This window comes from Sapajus apella, unplaced genomic scaffold (genome assembly GCF_009761245.1).
Source record: "Sapajus apella isolate SASKATOON/1434 unplaced genomic scaffold, GSC_monkey_1.0 scaffold52, whole genome shotgun sequence".
Taxonomy (NCBI): Eukaryota; Metazoa; Chordata; class Mammalia; order Primates; family Cebidae; genus Sapajus; species Sapajus apella.
Window position 1 is genome coordinate 14,300,203 of NW_022436992.1, and position 19,118 is coordinate 14,319,320.

Here is a 19,118-nt window from a genome sequence, read left to right on the forward strand (position 1 = left end):
TTCCTAGCAAAATCCATGGCACGGAATAAGTACACAATAGTTTTTTTTTTTTTTTCCTGAGTGATTTAGATGACAGTGACTCATTAAGGATTTTTTGAGGCCTCCTCAGATCCAAGAGGTGGGTGCCTGAAGCCACCTAAAGTCCCTGTCACAGGATGGCTCCCAATACACACACCACAGGCCTGCCCAGTACGTTCCACTATCCCTTTTCTAGAAGAAGTGATCTTTGTTCACAGTCACAGAAAAGCGGGCTCCCCAAAACAATGCAAGGGCCCACCTTTTTTTGAACCTCACCCACCCTAGCCTTCCTTTAAAAATCAATTTTCGGCCGAGCACAGTGGCTCATGCCTGTAAACCCAGCACTTTAGGAGCCCGAGGTGGGTAGATCATGAGGTCAGAAGATGGACACCATCCTGGCCAACACGGTGAAACCCCATCTCTGCTAAAAATACACACACACAAAATAGCTGGGTGTGGTGGCACACACCTGTAGTCCTAGCTACTCGGGAGGCTGAGGCTGGAGAATCACTTGAACCAGGAGGCGGAGGTTGCAGTGAGCTGAGATCTCGTCACTGCACTCCAGTTTAGCGACAGAGTGAGACTCTGTCCAAAAAAAAAAAAAAAAATCAAATTCCAAGAAGGTCATGTGAAGGAAAAGTTTGGGTGATATTCTAACCCAAGTTGGCTGTTTCTCAACCATGTTCTCCTTGAGAAATTAAACAACCACATTGGGGAATTCACTACAACAGAAGAGTGAGGATGGGACCAGGATGGGTATTGCCTGTGTTGGTGGAACAAGGGTGTTTTCCTGGATTACCAAAGAGATGCTATGTTTTGCTCCCAGAAGCTAAATACCTTCAGGCCTTCACCTGAAAATGCTATCCCTGTTGAAGCTTTCAAGCGAATATTTTCATAAGAACTATATTTTCTTTGGTGAACTAAGGCATTATAATGATGATTATACAGGTTCTTGAGTGACTGAAGCCATCATTAGTGTTGTTATTATTTTTGTTTAGTAGCATCTCCATAGCAGCTTCACATTTGCAGTGTGCTTTGCAATTGCTCCTTAGCAATAGCCCTAATAAGATTCTCAGGAGGAGAGGGGGTAATCAAGATTAACATTTCTGTGTTGCCTAAGGAAGAACCAAGGTAAGCAGAAATGTAACCAGCTGGCTGGCATCACTGTTTCTTCAGGATTTATCCTGAGACACCCAAGCTTCTACCTTAGTCTGGTGTTACACTTACATTGCTTACATCCAAGTGTGGTTATTTCTGTGGCTCTTGTTATAACTATTATAGCACCAGGTCTATGACCAGGAGAGTCAGACTGGCATTAAATCAGAATAAGAGATTTTTGCACCTGAAGTAGACCTTATGATCATCTAACCAACTCCATTATTTACAGTTAAACAGGAACAGAGAGAATACTTTATCCAACTCACACAAGCCTCTTTCCTCCCAGATATATGCTTTTTTGCTTTTCTGTACCATGTTTCAGTGCCTTGCCTTTCTCTTTAATTTTTTTTTCTCTCTTCTACCTTGTTCTTCCATCCATTTCCTTTGTTTGTTTGTAATTTTTTAGAAAAGGGGCTTCACTATGTTGCCCACGCTGGCCTCGAACCCCTGACCCAAGTGATCATCCTGTCTCAGCCTCCTGAATAGCTAGGACTAGGGGGGCATGCCACCACACCTAGTTCATTGCCTTTATTTAAAAGGTACATGGCTTAAACTCCAACTGGGAACCTGAAACATTCATTTGTTAAGAGCCTGGTGTTCTGCCACCTGAACTAAGCTGACCATGGGAATTATAAAAAAGAAGAAATTCTTTAATAATAGTGACCAGGCAACACCACTGAAGTCTCATATGTAAAAATCCATGTCTTCCTTTCTCCCAAACTCCTTTCCAAACTTAGCCACTGGCTTCTGGCTGGGGCCGTGCCCATACCTCCTGGGGCTTGCACACGCCATGGTGTATCTACAGAAGACACACTTTGGACATATCCTAGAGAAGACCAGACTTCTCTCTGGTCCTCGTTAGAGGGCTACTTTACGGTAACAGGGCCAGGGTGAAGAGTTCTCTGTTCCCTCTGTAGGAAATGTGTTGACAATATTCAGAGGAGTAAGAGGATCAAGGCTTCTTTGTGGTCAAATATCACCTTCCTCTTCTCTACCCTGTCCTAACCAGGAGCTTGTCACCCCAGACTCTGAGGTGATTTACACCTTAATCAAGCAAACTTCCCTCTTCAGAAAAGATGGCTCATTTTCCCTCAAAAGCTGCCAGGAGCCGCCAAGTATGCTGCCAATTCACATTCAACCCTAGGGCGCAATCAACAAATTCGGCCAGAACACAACTACAGCTACTATTAGAACTATTATTATTAATAAATTCCTCTTCAAATCGAACCACCTGACTTCTGATTTCAGGATTTCTCCCGTCCTCTTAGAAACTTGATAAGTTTCCTGTGCTTCCCTTTTTCTAAGACTACATGTTTGTATAATATACTGCACAGCAGTACACAAATGAACCAAGTCAATAACTTCTGGATTATCTTCAAACAACAATAATATCAGTTTGCCATCTTTCATTATTTTAGCCAGTATCAAAAACACAAAACTAGATTCTTCCTCGTAAATTCCCACTTTTGACGACGCACTTTGTAGCCACGCCTACTTGCTACTTGAGAGAATACAAAAGGCAAAGAAGACTGACTCAGGCTTTAGCTGCCAGCCAGAGAAGGAGTCATTTCATTGGCGTCCGAGTCAGCAAAGGTATTGTCCTCACATCTCTAGCTATTAAGTATTTTTTGTTGTTGTTTTTCTCCTTGGCTGTTTTCTCTTGCATTGCCTTCTCTAAAGCTACAGCCTCTCCTTTATTTGTCCCTCCCTGATTTGGTGTGTGAACTAGAATCACAGACAGATTTTAGAAAATGATTCTCTCATTTTACTGATAAGGACTGATTCGTTTCACTGAGGGACGGCAGAACTAGCTTCCTGTTAGGGCATCAGTGAATACAAATGAGGTTTCTCATGGGAGGGAATCTCTACTACCCAAAATTATTAGGAGATATTTGAGCATTTCCAACTCTGTCTCTCTGTTACCTCTGTGTAAGGCAAATACCTTATTCTTGCGGTGTTCCTGTAACCTCTTCAAACTTTCATTGATTGAATGCCTGTTCTGTGCAGTACATTGGGTTGGACACTTAAGGAATCCCAATATAAATAAAACATTCTGAAAGAAGTTTACGATCTAATAGAGGAGACAGGTACATAGCAAACTAATTCAAAGGAGCTAGAAGAATGGAGAAAAATGCTGAACATGGACTAAGTCATTCTACAAAGTTTGCAAAAAGCACGAAGAGGAGGGGCTGTCCTCACGGGGATCTTGCTTAGAGGCTGGCTGGGCTGACAGCCGCTGGTGTTCTCTGTTGCAGAAGTCAAGATGGCCAAAGTTCCAGACCTGTTTGAAGATCTGAAGAACTGTTATAGGTAAGAAATAAGATTTATCTCTCGTGATTTAATGAGGGTTTCAAGGCCCACTAGAATCCAGCTAAGTGTAACAGCGACCAGCATGAGGCCAGGCCGGCAGAGGCTATAGAGATATGTACTAGTCCTGAAGTCAGAGCAGGTTCAGAAAAGATCCAGAAAAACTAAGCATTCAGCATGTTAAACTGAGATTACATTGGCAGGGAGACCGCAATTTTAGAAAAATTATTTTTGAGTGCTGCTGAGTCCTACATGAATTTCAACATGGACTTAGACACAGCCTCGGTTGAGATCACATGCCCTGATACAAGAATAGGCTTTACTGGACTGAGAGAGAATCCATTCTCAGGAAAACTTGATCTCAGTCAGGAACAGGAAATGGCTCCACAGCAAGTTGGGCATGTGAACGCACATACACAGGCAAGCCTTACTCAGATGTAGAAGAAAGGTAAATGATCACAAAGTTAAAATTACAGAACATATTAAACTAACATGATGTTTCCATTATCTGTAGTAAATACTAATACAAACGAGGCTGTCAAATTTTGCCTGGATATTTTACTAAGTATAAATTATTAAGTATGTGTAATGAAAGCAATGTGTAACATATAATCTATTCAGTTAAAATAAAAATAAAGTGCTTCAAAAGCCTTTCTTTTCTCTTAAGGAGCTTAACATTCTTCCATGAACTTCAATTAAAATTCTTCAGTTTGTTAGCCAAGTCCAATTTTTATAGATAAAGCGCAGGTAAAGCTCAAAGCCTGTCTTGATGACTACTAATTCCAGATTAGTAAGGTATGAATTACTCTACCTATGTGTATGTATAGAAGTCCTTACATTTCAAAGATGACAGCTGTGTGTATGTGTGTGACCCACAACTAACATGGTCATTAAAATGTGTTGGCCAGAGACCACAGTGACATAACAAACAGAATTACATTCTCACCATCTTATTTTGACAGTGAAAATGAAGAGTATAGTTCCTCCATTGACCATCTCTCTGTGAATCAGGTAAGCAATAACTGTAATTCTCATGGGACTGCTATTCTTAAACAGTAGTTTCTTCATCGAAAGAGAACAGAAATGGCTTGAACCTTAGATACGTTTGTTTTACCCTCACTAGAGGTCCAGAGACCTGCCTTTCTTCATTATGAGACCAGTTGCTTCTCTAAATTAATAGTTGATGTGCATTGGCTTCTCCCAGAACACGGCAGAACTATCCCAAATCCCTAAGAACTACAGTCTTCTGGCTTCATCATCCTGGCTTCAGGATGTTAGTTATGCCATCCTGACAGGCCCTACAAGCTGCTTCACCAGGGATCTGTCTCCTAACATAATGTGTTGTGGTTGTCCTCTCTGACACCAGCATCGGAGGTTAGAGAACGTCTCCAAACATGAAGCTGAGGGAGAGGAAACAAGCCAATTGAAAGCGAGAAATCTACAGCCACCCACCAAGCTGTGTTATTGTGTTTGGAGACCAAAAATAGACAGTATAAGTACTGCCTGGTATGTCTTCAGTGCTGGATTTAAAAGTTGTCCCCAAAAGAGTATTTCTAAAATATTTTGAGCATTGTTAAGTAGATTTTTAGCCTCCTGAGAGGGCACTAATTGGAAAGCTAACACTCACTACAATCATTTTTAACCTATTTAGTTACAACATCTCATTTTTGAGCATGCAAATAAATGAAAAAAGTCCTCCTAAGAAATCATACATCTCTTTATCCTGGAAGAAAAGGAGGGAGGAAAGTAAGGCAGAAGGGAGAGAGGGAGGAGAGAAGGAGGGAAGCCTAATGAAACAGATCCTTCTCGCTACATCTGTAGAATACAGCACCTGTTGAATGGACTTTCATTCCCTGACCATGGACAGACTCTCAGTTTCTGTTTTCCTTCATAATAGAAATCCTTCTATGATGTAAACTATGGCTCACTCCATGAAGAATGCATGGATCAATCTGTGTCTCTGAATATCTCCGAAACCTCTAAGACATCCAAGCTTACCTTCAAGGAGAGTGTGGTGATAGTGTCAACCAATGGGAAGGTTCTGAAGAAGAGACGGTTGAGTTTAAACCAATCCATCACTGATGATGACCTGGAGGCCATCGTCAATAACATAGAAGAAGGTAAGGGGTCGAGCACAATAATATCCTTGCTTTCAAGGTTTTTTTTTTTTTTTTTTTTTTTTAAATTTTATTGTACTTTAGGTTCTGGAGTACATGTGCAGATCATGCAGGATTGTTGCATAGGTACACACATGGTAATGTGGTTTGCTGCCTCCGTCCCCCCATCACCTACATCTGGCATTTCTCCCCATGTTATCCCTCCCCGACCTCCCACCTTCCCATCCCTCCCTTGGCCCCCACCAACAGACCCCAGTGTGTGATGCTCCCCTTCCTTTGTCCATGTGTTCTCATTGTTCAACACCCACCTGTGAGTGAGAACATGCGGTGTTTGAATTTCTGTTCTTGTGTCAGTTTGCTGAGAATCATGGTTTTCAGGTTCATCCATGTCCCTACAAAGGACACGAACTCATCGTTTCTTATGGCTGCATAGTATTCCATGGTGTGTATGTGCCACATTTTCCTTGTACAGTCTATTGTCGATGGGCATTTGGGTTAGTTCCAGGTCTTTGCTATTGTAAGCAGTGCCGCTATGATCATATGTGTGCATGTATCTTCATAATAGAATGATTTATAATCCTTTGGGTATATACCCAGTAACAGGATTCCTGGGTCAAATGGAATTTCTATTTCTAGGTCCTTGAGGAAGTGCCACACTGTCTTCCACAATGGTTGAACTAGTTTACACTCCCACCAACAGTGTGAAAGTGTTCCTATTTCTCCACATCCTCTCCAGCATCTGTTGTCTCCAGATTTTTTAATGATCGCCATTCTAACTGGCATGAGGTGGTATCTCAATGTGGTTTTGATTTGCATTTCTCGAATAATCAGTGACAATGAGCATTTTTCATATGTTTGTTGGCCTCATGTATGTCTTCTTTTGAAAAGTGTCCATTCATATCCTTCTCCCACTTCTGGATTGGTTTGTTTTTTTCTTGTAAATATGTTTTAGTTCTTTGTAGAATCTGGACGTTAGCCCTGTGTCAAATGGGTAGATTTCAAAAATTGTTTCCCATTCTGTTGGTTGCCAGTTCACTCTAATCATTGTTTATTTTGCTGTACAGAAGCTCTGGTGTTTAATTAGGTCTCATTTGTCTATTTTGGCTTTTGTTGCCAATGTTTTTGGTGTTTTAGTCATGAAGTCCTTGCCTATGCCTATGTCCTGAATGGTTTTGTCTAGGTTTTCTTCTAGGGTTTTTGTGGTGTTAGGTCTTATGTTTAAGTCTTTAATCCATCTGGAGTTAATTTTAGTGTAAGGTGTCAGGAAGGGGGTCCAGTTTCTGCTTTCTGCACACTGCTAGCCAGTTTTCCCAGCACTGTTTATTAAACAGGGAATTGTTTCCCCATTGCTTGTTTTTGTCAGGTTTGTCAAAGATCAGATAGTTGTAGATGTGTGGCGTTGCTTCCGAGGCCTCTGTTCTGTTCCATTGGCCTATAACTCTGTTTTGGTACCAGTACCATGCTGTTTTGATTACTGTAGTTTTGTAGTATAGTCTGAAATCAGGTGGCATGATGCCTCTGGCTTTGTTCATTTTGCTTAGGATTGTCTTGGCTATACGGGCTCTCTTTTGGTTCCATATGAAATTTAGGTGGATTTTTCCAAATCTGTGAAGAAGGTCATTGGTATCTTCATGGGGATAGCATTGAATCTATAGATTACTTTGGGCAGCATGGCCATTTTCATGATATTGATTCTTCCTAACCATGAGCATGGAATGTTTCTTCATTTGTTTGTGTCCTCTTTTATTTCCTTGAGCAGTGGTTTGTAGTTCTCCTTGAAGAGGGCGTTTACATCTTTTGTTAGTTGTATTCCTAGTATTTTATTCTCTTTGTAGCAATTGTAAGTGGCAGTTTGTGCATGATTTGGCTCTCTGCTAGTCTGTTATTGGTGTATAGAAATGCTTGTGATTTCTGCACATTGATTTTGTATCCTGAGACTTTGCTGAAGTTGCTTATCAGTTTAAGGAGATTTTGGGCTGAGATGATGGGGTCTTCTAAATATACAATCATGTCATCTGCAAATAGAGACAATTTAACTTCCTCCTTTCCCTTTCCTAATTGAATACACTTTATTTCATTTTCTTGCCTGATTGCTCTGGCTAGAACTTTCAATACTATATTGAATAGGAGTGGTGACAGAGGGCATCCTTGTCTAGTGCCAGATTTCAAAGGGAATGCTTTCAGTTTTTACCCATTCAGTATGATATTGGCTGTAGGTTTGTCATAAATAGCTTTTATTATTTTGAGATATGTTCCTTCAATACCTAGTTTATTGAGAGTTTTTAGCATAAAGTGCTGTTGAATTTTGTCAAAGGCCTTCTCTGCATCTATTGAGACAATCATGTGGTTTTTGTCTTTGGTTCTGTTTGTGTAGTGGATTACATTTATTGACTTATGTATGTTGAACCAGCCTTGCATCCCCGGAATGAAGCCTAATTGATCATGATGGATAAGCTTTTGCTGTACTGTTGCAATCAGTTTGCCAGTATTTTATTGAAGATTTTTGCATCTATGTTCATCATGGATATTGGCCTGAAATTTTCTTTTCTTGTTGAGTCTCTGCCGGGTTTTGGTATCAGGATGATGTTGGCCTCATAAAATGAATTGGGGAGGATTCTGTCTCTTTAGATTGTTTAGAATAGTTTCAGAAGGAATGGTATCAGCTCCTCTTTGTACATCTGGTAGAATTCCACTGTGAACCTGCTGGACCTGGACTTTTTTTGGTTGGTAGCCTATTAATTACCGCCTCAACTTCAGCCCTTGTTATCGGTCAGTTCAAGGTTTCAACTTCTTCCTGGTTTAGGCTTGGGAGGGTGCAAGTGTCCAGGAATTTATCCATTTCTTCCAGGCATACTGGTTTCTGTGCATAGAGTTGTTTGTAGTAATCTCTGATTGTAATTTGTATTTCTGTGGAGTTAGTGGTGATATCCCCTTTATCATTTTTTATTGCATCTGATTCTTCTCCCTTTTCTTTTTTATTAATCTGGATAGTGGTCTGTCTATTTTATTGATCTTTTCCAAAAACCAGCTCCTGGATTTATTGATTTTTTGAATATTTTTTGTGTCTCTATCTCCTTCAGTTCTGCTCTGATCTTAGTTATTTCTTTTCTGCTAGCTTTTGAGTTTTTTTAATCTTGATCCTCTAGCTCTTTCAATTTTGTCGATAGGATGTCGATTTTAGATCTTTCCTTGATTCTCTGGTGGGCATTCATTGCTATAAATTTCCCTTAGACACTGATTTAAATGTGTCCCAGAGATCCTGGTACGTTGTGTCTTCGTTTTCATTGGTTTCAAAGATCATCTTTATTTCTGCCTTCATTCCATTGTTTATCCAGTTGACATTCAGGAGCCAGTTGTTCAGTTTCCAAGAGAAGGTTGTGCGGTTCTGAGTTAGTTTTCTTAATTATAAGTTCTAATTTGATTGCGCTGTGGTCTGAGAGACTGTTAGTTATGATTTCCGTTCTTTGGCATTTGCTGAGGAGTGATTTACTTCCAATTACGTGGTCAATTTTAAAGTAGGTGTGATGTGGTGCTGAGAAGAATGCATATTCTGTGGATTTGGGGTGGACATTTCTGTAGATGTCTATTAGGTCTGCTTGGTCCAGATCTGAGTTCAAGTCCTGGATATCCTTGTTAATTTTCTGTCTTGTTGATCCATCTAACATTGACAGTGGAGTGTTAAGTCTCCCACTGCTATTGTGTGGGAGTCTAAGTCTCTTTGTAGGTCATTAAGAACTTGTTTTATGAACCTGGGTGCTCCTGTATTGGGCGTGTATATATTTAGGATCATTAGCTCTTCTTGATGCATTGATCCTTTTACCATTATGTAAGGCCCTTTTTTGTCTCTTTTGATCTTTGTTGGTTTAAAGTCCATTTTATCAGAGACCAGGATTGCAACTCCTGCTTTTTTTTTTGCTCTCCATTTGCTTGATAAATCTTCCTCCATCCCTTTATTTTGAGCCTATGTGTGTCCTTGCACGTGATATATATTTCCTGAATACAGCACACTGATGGGTTTTGACTTTTTATCCAATTTGCCTGTCTGTATCTTTTGATTGGGGCGTTTAGTCCATTTACATTTAAGATTAATATTGCTATGTGTGAATTTGAAGCTGCCATTTTGATGCTAGCTGGCTGTTTTGCCCATTAGTTGACACATTTTCTTTATTGTTTCAATGGTCTTTACCGTTTGGTACATTTTTGGAGTGGCTGGTACTGGTTGTTCCTTTCTTGTTTAATGCTTCTTTCAGGAGCTCTTGTAAGGCAAGCCTGATGGTGACGAAATCTCTCAACAATTGCTTGTCCATAAAGGATTTTCTTTCTCCCTCACTTATGAAGCTTAGTTTGGCTGGATATGAAATTCTAGATTCAAAGCTCTTTTCTTTAAGGCTGTTGAATATTGGTCCCCACTCTCTTCTGGATTGTAGAGTTTCTGCTGAGAGATCCACTGTGAATCTGATGGACTTCCCTTTGTGGGTAACCCGACCTTTCTCTCTAGCTGCCCTTAGTATTTTTTCCTTCATTTCAACCCTGGTGAATCTGACAATTATGTGCCTTGGGGTTGCTCTTCTTGAAGAATATCTTTGTGGTGTTCTCTGTATTTCCTGGACTTGAATGCTGGCCTGCCTTGCTAGGTTGGGGAAGTTTTCCTGGATAATATCCTGAAGAGTGTTTTCCAGCTTGGATTCATTCTCTCTGTCACATTCAGGTACCCCTATCAAATGTAGATTAGGTCTTTTCACATAATCCCATATTTCTTGGCGGCTTTGTTCATTTCTTTTCACTCTTTTTTCTCTATTCTTGCCTTCTAGCTTTATTTCATTGAGTTAATCTTCAGTCTCTGATATCCTTTCTTCTGCTTGGTCAATTCGGCTATTGAAACTTGTGTATGTATGCTTGGCGAAGTTCTCGTGTGGTGTTTTTCAGCTCCATCAAGTCATTTATATTCTTCTCTAAGCTGTTTATCCTAGATAGCATCTCATCTCACCTTTTTCCTAGGTTCTCAGTTTATTTGCATTGGGTTAGAACATGTTCTTTTAATTCTGAGAAGTTTGTTATTACCCATCTTCTGAAGCCTGTTTCTGTCAATTCATCCGATTCATTTGCCATCCAACCTTGATCTCTAGCTGGTGAGGAGTTGTGATCCCTTTGAGGAGAAGAGGTGTTCCAGTTTTTGGTGTTTTCCTCCTTTTTGGGCTGGTTTCTTCCCATCTTAGTGGTTTTATCTACCTGCGGTCTTTGTAGTTGGTGACTTTCGGATGAGGATCTCTGAGTGGATGTGCTTTTTGTTGATGTTGAAGCTATTTCTTTCTGCTTCTTAATTTTCTTTCTAACAGTCAGGCCCCTCTGCTGCAGAACCACTGGAGGTCCACTCCAGACCCTGCTCACCTGGGGATTGCCTGTCGGGACCGCAGAACAGCAAGGGTTGCCGCAGGTTTCTTCCTCTGCTATCCTCGTCCCAGATGGGTACCCACCAGATGTCGGCCTGATCTCCCCTTTGTGCGGTGTCTCTTTGGGTATACGGGCATCAGGGAGCTGCTTGAGGAGACAGCCAGTACCTTATGGGAGCTCAAGTGCTGTGCTGAGAGCTCCACTGTTCTGTGCAGAGCTGCTGGGCAGGTACCTTTAAGTCTGCTGCAGCTGAACTCATAACCGCCTCTTTTTCCAGGTGCTCTGTCCTAGGAAGGTCGGCTTTATTTGTAAGTCCCTGTTGTGCTGCTGCCTTGTCTTTATAGATACCCTGCCCCGCCAGAGTAGTCTAGTTATAGTCTGACAGCAGAGGCGTTGCTGAGCTGCTACAGGCTCTGCCCAGCTGCTGTGTTAACTGCCTTGGTTGTGGCGGACTGCCTCAGTAGTGGGGGGCACCCTTTCCCCCACTGAGCTGGATGGTTGTGGGTCCAGCTGCGCTTGTTGTGAAACTCTCAATCCAGAACTTTTCAGATTGCTTGTTTTGTGGGGGTGGTACCCACTGAGCCAGATCCCCTGGCTCCCTGTCTTAGCCCCCTACCTTCCAGTTGAATGGCTCGCTCTGTTCCTAGGCATTCCGGGCACCAGCCAAAATGGCAGCCCAGACTTGTGTGAGTTTCTGTGTGCAGATGCGGCTCCGGCTGAAACTGCCATGCTGAAAACCCGTGGTACTTTGCGGCCTGGGAATCGCCTGGTCTGTGGGCAGTGAAAATTTGTTTGGAAATGCAGTGAGCACTCACCCTCTGCACCGCTCTACCTGGGAACTGCACTCCAGAGCTGTTCCTATTTGGCCATCTTGGATTGCATCCGGCCTTCAAGTTTTAAGCAAGTGGCAACAATAGAATATACGGGAAAATAAAACCTGGAGTCAGAATAACAAGAAAACAACCAAGCATTAGTCTGGTAACTGTATAGAAGATAAATTAATTTTTATCCTTCTTCAGGAGGGAGAGATGAGCAAGTGGCCCGAATCTAGAATACTTCTTCATAGCCTTATTTCTTGTCCATTTTGTAAAGGTTGTGTGACTTTTAGCCTTTCAGGAGAAAGCAGTAATAACACCACTTACAAGCCATGTTCCTCTCATACTAATTATGTCTCCTTGAGCATGTTACATAATTTTCTGTGATTCAGTTTCCTCTACTGTAAAATGGGGATAATCAGAGTCCCCCACTCATTGGATTGTTGTAAAGATTAAGAGTCTTATGCTATACAGACTGAGCTAGCTGGGCCCTCCTGACTGTTGAAAAGATTAAATGAGTCAACATTCCCTAACTTCTGGATTAGAATAATGTCTGGTACCTAGTAAGCACCCAATAAATGTTAACGATTACTATTATTACTACTACTACCTGTATGAATACTACCAGCAATACTAATCTATTAATGATTGGATTATGTCTAAACCTCACAAAAATCCTACCTTCTTATTTTACCTGAAAGGGAATTAAGCTCATTGAGATAGGTAAACAGCCCAACGGCACACATCTGTAAGTGAGAGAGCCTCAAATCTAATTCAGTTTTACCTGAGTATAAAAATCATAGCTTCTCTTCCATGCCTTTACTGTAGAAGCCTCTACATGAACTATAAACCCAATATTCCTGTTTTTAAGATAATACTTAAGAAATAACACACGTTCACCTAGAAGGTTTTAAAATGTAACAAAATACAAAAAAATAAAAATCACTCATATTGCCACTGAGAGTTTACTACTGCCAGCAATTTCCTTAAAGTCTTCTCTATACAAATACCCACCTGTGAACAAATATGTCTAATGCTATTAAGATCACACTATTTACAACTTTATATCCAGCTTTTCTTAACAATGTATCAAGAAGATTTTAGGGTGCCCATTTTTCACCATTATAAGCAATGCAACAATGAACATCTGTATAAATATTCATTGCTCTCACCATTTATTTCCTTAGAATATATTTCTAGAAGTAGAATTTCCCAGTGCCATGAGGATTTGTGATGCTATTTATATGTGTCACTTTGCAGAAAGGTGGTGGATCTTTACTCTCAGTGCATATATAATGATTTTTAATGCATTCATTTTTTTCTCAGAGTGTATTCATTTGAAAACATAGATGGGAAATACTGGTAGTTTTCCTGACCAGTTAGAAACACCCAAACAATGAAAAATGAGAAAGTTGCACAAATAGTCTTTTTTAAAAACAACAAAACTATTGCCTGAGGAATCAAAGTTTAAAAAGAAGCACATAAGTAACAATAAGGATAATCCTAAAAAACAAATTCTGCTGCTGACTGGGTGATTTTACTTCTCTCTGCTTCCTCATCTGGATTGGAATATTCCTAACGTCCCCTCCAGGATTATTTTCCCTGCTTGTACCAGAGTGTGCATATCATCTGTGTTTGTACATAGACATTAATCAGAACTTGTGATCATGGTTTTAGAAATCATCAAGCCCAAGTTAGCACCTTTCAGCTTCCTGAGCAATGCAAAATACAACTTTAATAAGACCAGGAAACACCAATTCATCCTGAATGTCGCCCTCAATCATCAAAGTATAATTCGAACCAACGATCAGCACCTCATGACTACTGCATTACAAAATCTGGATGAAGCAGGTATATTAAAATAGCACTAGACATTTCTGTCATCTTCCCCTCCTTTCATTTACTTATTTATTTATTTCAATCTTTCTGCTTGCAAAAAACACACCTCTTCAGAGTCCTGGGTTACACAATTATTCTAGAACAGCTTGAAGCACAGCGACCCTGTAAAAATCCCACACCAGGGCAGAAGTTTCAACTAAATCTGGAAGTTCCACAAGGGACAAGTTTCCTATCTTTGAGAGCACAGAGTCATGCACAAAGCTTGCTGATGTACTCTGCCTCCTTTGTTCTTTCATTCCTACCCCCAATTTTAAAACTGAGGAAACTGACTGTCAGACATATTAAATGACTTTCTTAGATTTACCCAGAAGCCAATGAAGAACAATCGCTCTCCTTTAAAAAGTCTATTGATCAACTTCACAAGTGACACCAAACTAGGAAGGTCTTTATTATCTCTGATAACATACCGGTGAGGCAAAACCGCCAATAAGCTACAAATATGGCCTAAAGGATGAAGTTTAGTGTCAAAAACCTTTTATCACACACATGCAATTTTCATGGCAGACATGTTTTATTTTCAGGACATATCAACAAGTATACATATTTTCAAAGGTCCAGAGAGGCAACTTTGCAATAAACAAGCAAGACTTTTTCTGATTGGATGCACTTTATCTAACACACTACATTTAGCTTTCAACTCTACATTTACAAATTATTTTGTATTCTATTTTCCTACTCAATATTATTTCTACAATTTTCCCAATATTGACATCATATATGTATTTGCCATTTTCAATTGCACTAGACAATTCATTAATGTTGCTATGTTGGTCCCTTGGGTTTACTCTAAATAGCTTGTTTGCACATATCTTTGTATATATTATTGTTTTTTCTCCTATCTGGTGATTTCTTTGGAGCATATCCCAAAGTGGAAGGCCTAGATTAATGGGCATAAATAATTTGACAGTTCTTATTAAGTTTTATTCTCTTAGTAAAAACTGAACTACTTTTCAGTATCACTAGCAACATATGAGTGTGTCATATGTTCCTAAACTCCTCCATATTAGGTCAGAGTTTAGGAACATATGATACATGTTAGGTCATTGTAAACTCATGATCTAAACAATTACAAGGTCTTGACTGTGCGCGGTGGCTCACGCCTGTAATCCCAGTACTTTGGGAGGCCGAAGTGGGTGGATCACTAGGTCAGGAGTTCAAGACAAGCCTGGCCAAGATGTTGAAATCCCGTCTCTACTAAAAATACAAAAATTAGCGGGGCGTGGTGCCATGCACCTGTAATCCCAGCTACTCAGGAGGCTGAGGCAAGAGAATCGCTTGAACCTGGGAGGCGGAGGTTGCAGTGAGCCGAGATCATGCCATTGCACTCCAGCCTGGGTGACAGAGTGAGACTCCGTCTCAAAAAAAAAAAAAGAGAGAGAAATAACAAGGTCTTATCCCACTAATGAAATTATAGGAGATTCAACACGTATTCAGCCTCCAAGAATTCATTCCATGTAGAAAATTCTAAGAACATTAACCAGGTATTTACCTGCCCAGTGAGTGTGGCAGACATTGTGAAGGCTACAAAGATGTATAGAATTCCATTCCTGACTTCTAGGTATTTACACCATAAGCGGGGACCTAATTACACACACACACACACAATCATGCACACATAATCTACAGAACACTTGATTTTATACAAATACAATGAATTTACTTCCTTTTTGGTTCTTCTCTTCACCAGTGAAATTTGACATGGATGGTTATATATCATCAAAGGATGATGACAAAGATTATGTGGCTCTAAGAATCTCAAAAACTCGATTGTATGTGAGTGCCCAAGATGAAAACCAACCGGTGTTGCTGAAGGTCAGTTTCCCTTTGTCTCCACCTTACTCTCAATTTACATCTCATATGTTTGTAAATAAGCCCAATAGGCAGATACCCCTAACAAGGTGACACCATCCTCTTTCCTTCCTACCACAGCCGCCACCTGCCCACACCACTCCCATTGACTCCAGAGGCATGCCTTGGCAAGATCTGTAAGAAAATATAATAGAGGTGGCAAAAGTAAATAAGAGATAAATTACTTTCTTCTTTCTTTTTCCTTTCCTTGCCTGACCCTGTTCACCTCCCATCCCAGGGCATCCATTTATTCCATTGATCTTTACTGACATCTATTATCTGACCTACACGATATTAGACATTAGGACAATGTGGCCTGCCTCCAAGAACTCAAATAAGCCAACTGAGATCGGAAAGAATTAATCACCTGCCAATGGGCGCAAAGCAAAAGGCTGGGAGCCAAGTCCCAAAATGGGCCCTGCTGCTTCCATTGCCCCTCTCTCTGCATTGATGCCAGCATAATTCCTCATCCCAGCCCTATCTCTACTACCACTTTCCCCCTCAAACACACACACACACACACACACACACACACACACACAAACTATAACCTTAGATGTTTTCTCTACTGATAAGTAGGTGACTCAATTTGTAAGTGTATAATCCAAGACCTTCTATCCCCAACTAGAATTTATGTGCCTGCCCGTGCTTTTCTACTTGAATCAAGTGATGTCCACAGAGTAGGGCAGTAGCTTATTGATATCAATGAATAAAGGCTAGCATTATTCATTGATATCCTTTTATTTTTCAGGCATAGTGCCAACAGCTATATATACAGTGGTGCATCAAAATCCCTCATCTCATAGAACTTGGTCTTCTAGAGGATACGGAAAATAGATAACCCAAACAACTAACAAAAGAACAAGATGCTTAAAAAAAAAAAAAGAATAGAGTGCTAAGATAAAGTGGGAGAGTGCTATTTAGACAAAGTGGTAAGAACAATGCTCCTTGAGATGAGAGCTGCCAACAGGAGGGGGCGGGTCATGGTTGGGGGTTTGGAGGTAGAACATTCAGAGGGATCTGAATGTACCCAGGCCCTACAACTTCAAGCTCATAAAGGACAGTTCCAAGGATCAGAAGGAAGCACTCTTGGAACTGGGGCATTGTGAGGAGGAGGAAAAATATGTAGGGACTAGTGCTTGCAGAGCTTGCGTCTGGATTTCTTTTGAGGTACAATGAAAATCCATTAATGGATTTCAAACAGAGAAATGCCCTGACCTCACTTATATTTCCTAAAATAGAAAACAGATCAGAAGGAAGGCAATAGAGAAAGCAGAAAGCCCAATGAGGAGGTTTAACAGCAGTCATGGGGGTGGGGTAAGGAAAAGAAGTGGAAATAAACAGAATTGGGTTATATTTTAGAGACAGAACCAACAGGAGAAAGAGGAGAAACACCATTTACTGATAAGGAAAAACTAGAAGAGGAATAGGTTTGGGAAATAAATCCTTGCTGGCATCAGAAACCCCAAGGAAGCCTCAAAAGTATATTTACTTGCTTTAGATTTTAAAAAGTAGGAAAGAAGCATCTCAGCTTGGAATTTGAAATCTATTTTTCCATAGAAGTATTGATAAATTCTACTCATACTCACAAGAAAAGTACATTCTAAGGAGAGTATATCAAAAGAGTTTAGCTACTGATATACTTAGGAATTTTGCGTGTGTGCAAAATTCCTAAGTATTTTAACCTAAGTATTTTAACCTTATTCCTAAATTGTGTTTAACCTTCAACTGTTGACTTTAATACTGAGATAAATGTCATCTAAATACTAAACTGATTTCCCAAAGGTATGATTTGTTCTCTTAAAGATCAAAATGTTTAGGGGGCTTAGAATCACCAGTGCTCAGATTTGATGCAAGATGCTGTAGGCCTGCATTGAAAGCAGGATAGAAACAATGTTTCACTCCTACCTGCCTGGATACAGTGAGACACTAGTGTCATTGGCAATCTTCATAACTAAGTTAGATCTCTCTCCAATCAAATAAGGAGGTCAACTTGATAGACATGGCCACACATCTAATAGGATGCCACAAATGCTTGCTGAATGAACAAATAAATGAAGAGCCTATAGCATCATGTTTCAGCTATAGTCCTAAAGTGCTGTTTCTCATGAAGGCCAAATGCCAAGGGATTGGGCTTCAGTCCTTTTTCCAACATCTTGTTCTCTAACTGAATTATCTTCTTTTCTGCATAGGAGATGCCTGAAATACCCAAAACCATCACAGGTAGTGAGACTAACCTCCTCTTCTTCTGGGAAACTCAAGGAACTAAGAGCTACTTCAGATCAGTTGCCCATCCAGATTTGCTTATTGCCACAATGCAAGACAGTTTGGTGTGCTTGGCAACGGGGCCACCCTTTATCACTGACTTTCAGATACTGGAAAACCAGGCTTAGCTCTGGAGTCTACTCACTTGTGCAGTGTTGACAGTTTATATGTACCATGTACATGAAGAAGCTAAATGCTTTACTGTTAGTCATTTGCTGAGCATGTGCTGAGCCTTTGTGATTCTAAATGAATGTTTACACTCTTTGCAAGAGAGGAGCAATGTCTAGTGAAACCAACACTAACATATAATGTGGTTTGTTATTTAAAGAACACCCTATACTTTGCATAGTACCAATCATTTTAATTATTATTCTTTATAATAATCTTAGGAGGACCAGAGCTACTGAATGTGGCTACCAAAAGACTCTACCCATATTACAGATGGGCAAATTAAGGCATAAGAAAACTAAGAAATATGCGCAGTAACAGTTGAAATGAGAACCCACAGACCTAGCATTCCATTTCAGCTGTTTGCCTTCTGTTTTTAAGTTGCTGATGAACTCTTAATTAAATAGCATAAGTTTCTGGGACCTCAGTTTATTGTTTTCAAAATGGAGGGAATAATAGCTAAGCCTTTCTGCCTCAACAGTTTTGTATGCTAATCAGGGAGGTCATTTTGGTAAAGTACTTCTTGAAGCTCAGCCTCAAGAATAAGGCAAAACATGAAATGTTATTTTTAAATTATTATTTTTATATATGTATTTATAGATATATTTAAGATAATTATAACGTATTATATTTATGGGAGCTCCTTGCATCCTCCACAATAGCAGTGTTTTCCAGGATAAGGAAGTTTGATTTTATTAATACAAGGCATTTTGGTCCAAGTTGTGCTTATTCCATAGTCATGAAATCTGCATTCTAGTACTTGGGAGTCCTATAATTATGTAATAAACGTACATTAATTACTTTGAGCAGATAATTGGTCTGATCTTTGACTCTTTTGCCTTTAAACTTGCCTGGGCATTCTCGTTTCATTCAATTCCGCCTGCAATCAAGTCCTACAAGCTAAAATGAGATGAACTCAACTTTGACGACCATGAGACTACTGTTATCAAAACTTTCTTTTCTGGAATGTAATCAATGTTTCTTCCAGGTGCTAAAAATTGTGATCAGACCATAATGTTACCTTATTATCAACAATAGTGAGTTCATTGTTATCAGTCATTAACTGCATAAAGCTTGCAACAAAATTCTCTGACACATAGTTATTCATTGTCTTTACCATTATTTTACTGCA

The 19,118-nt window shown here is 40.0% G+C and overlaps 1 protein-coding gene across 1 annotated transcript; it reads left to right on the top strand.

The window, feature by feature from the left end:
• Window positions 1–1,834: 1,834 nt before the first annotated feature.
• Window positions 1,835–19,081, top strand: IL1A (interleukin 1 alpha). Its single transcript, XM_032243664.1, has 7 exons — window positions 1,835–2,769; window positions 3,432–3,486; window positions 4,446–4,494; window positions 5,381–5,603; window positions 13,484–13,657; window positions 15,393–15,517; window positions 17,746–19,081. The coding sequence occupies exons 2-7, from the start codon at window positions 3,440–3,442 to the stop codon at window positions 17,944–17,946; spliced, it is 819 nt and encodes a 272-aa protein (XP_032099555.1). The 5' UTR covers window positions 1,835–2,769; window positions 3,432–3,439; the 3' UTR covers window positions 17,947–19,081.
• The last annotated feature ends 37 nt before the right edge of the window (window positions 19,082–19,118 follow it).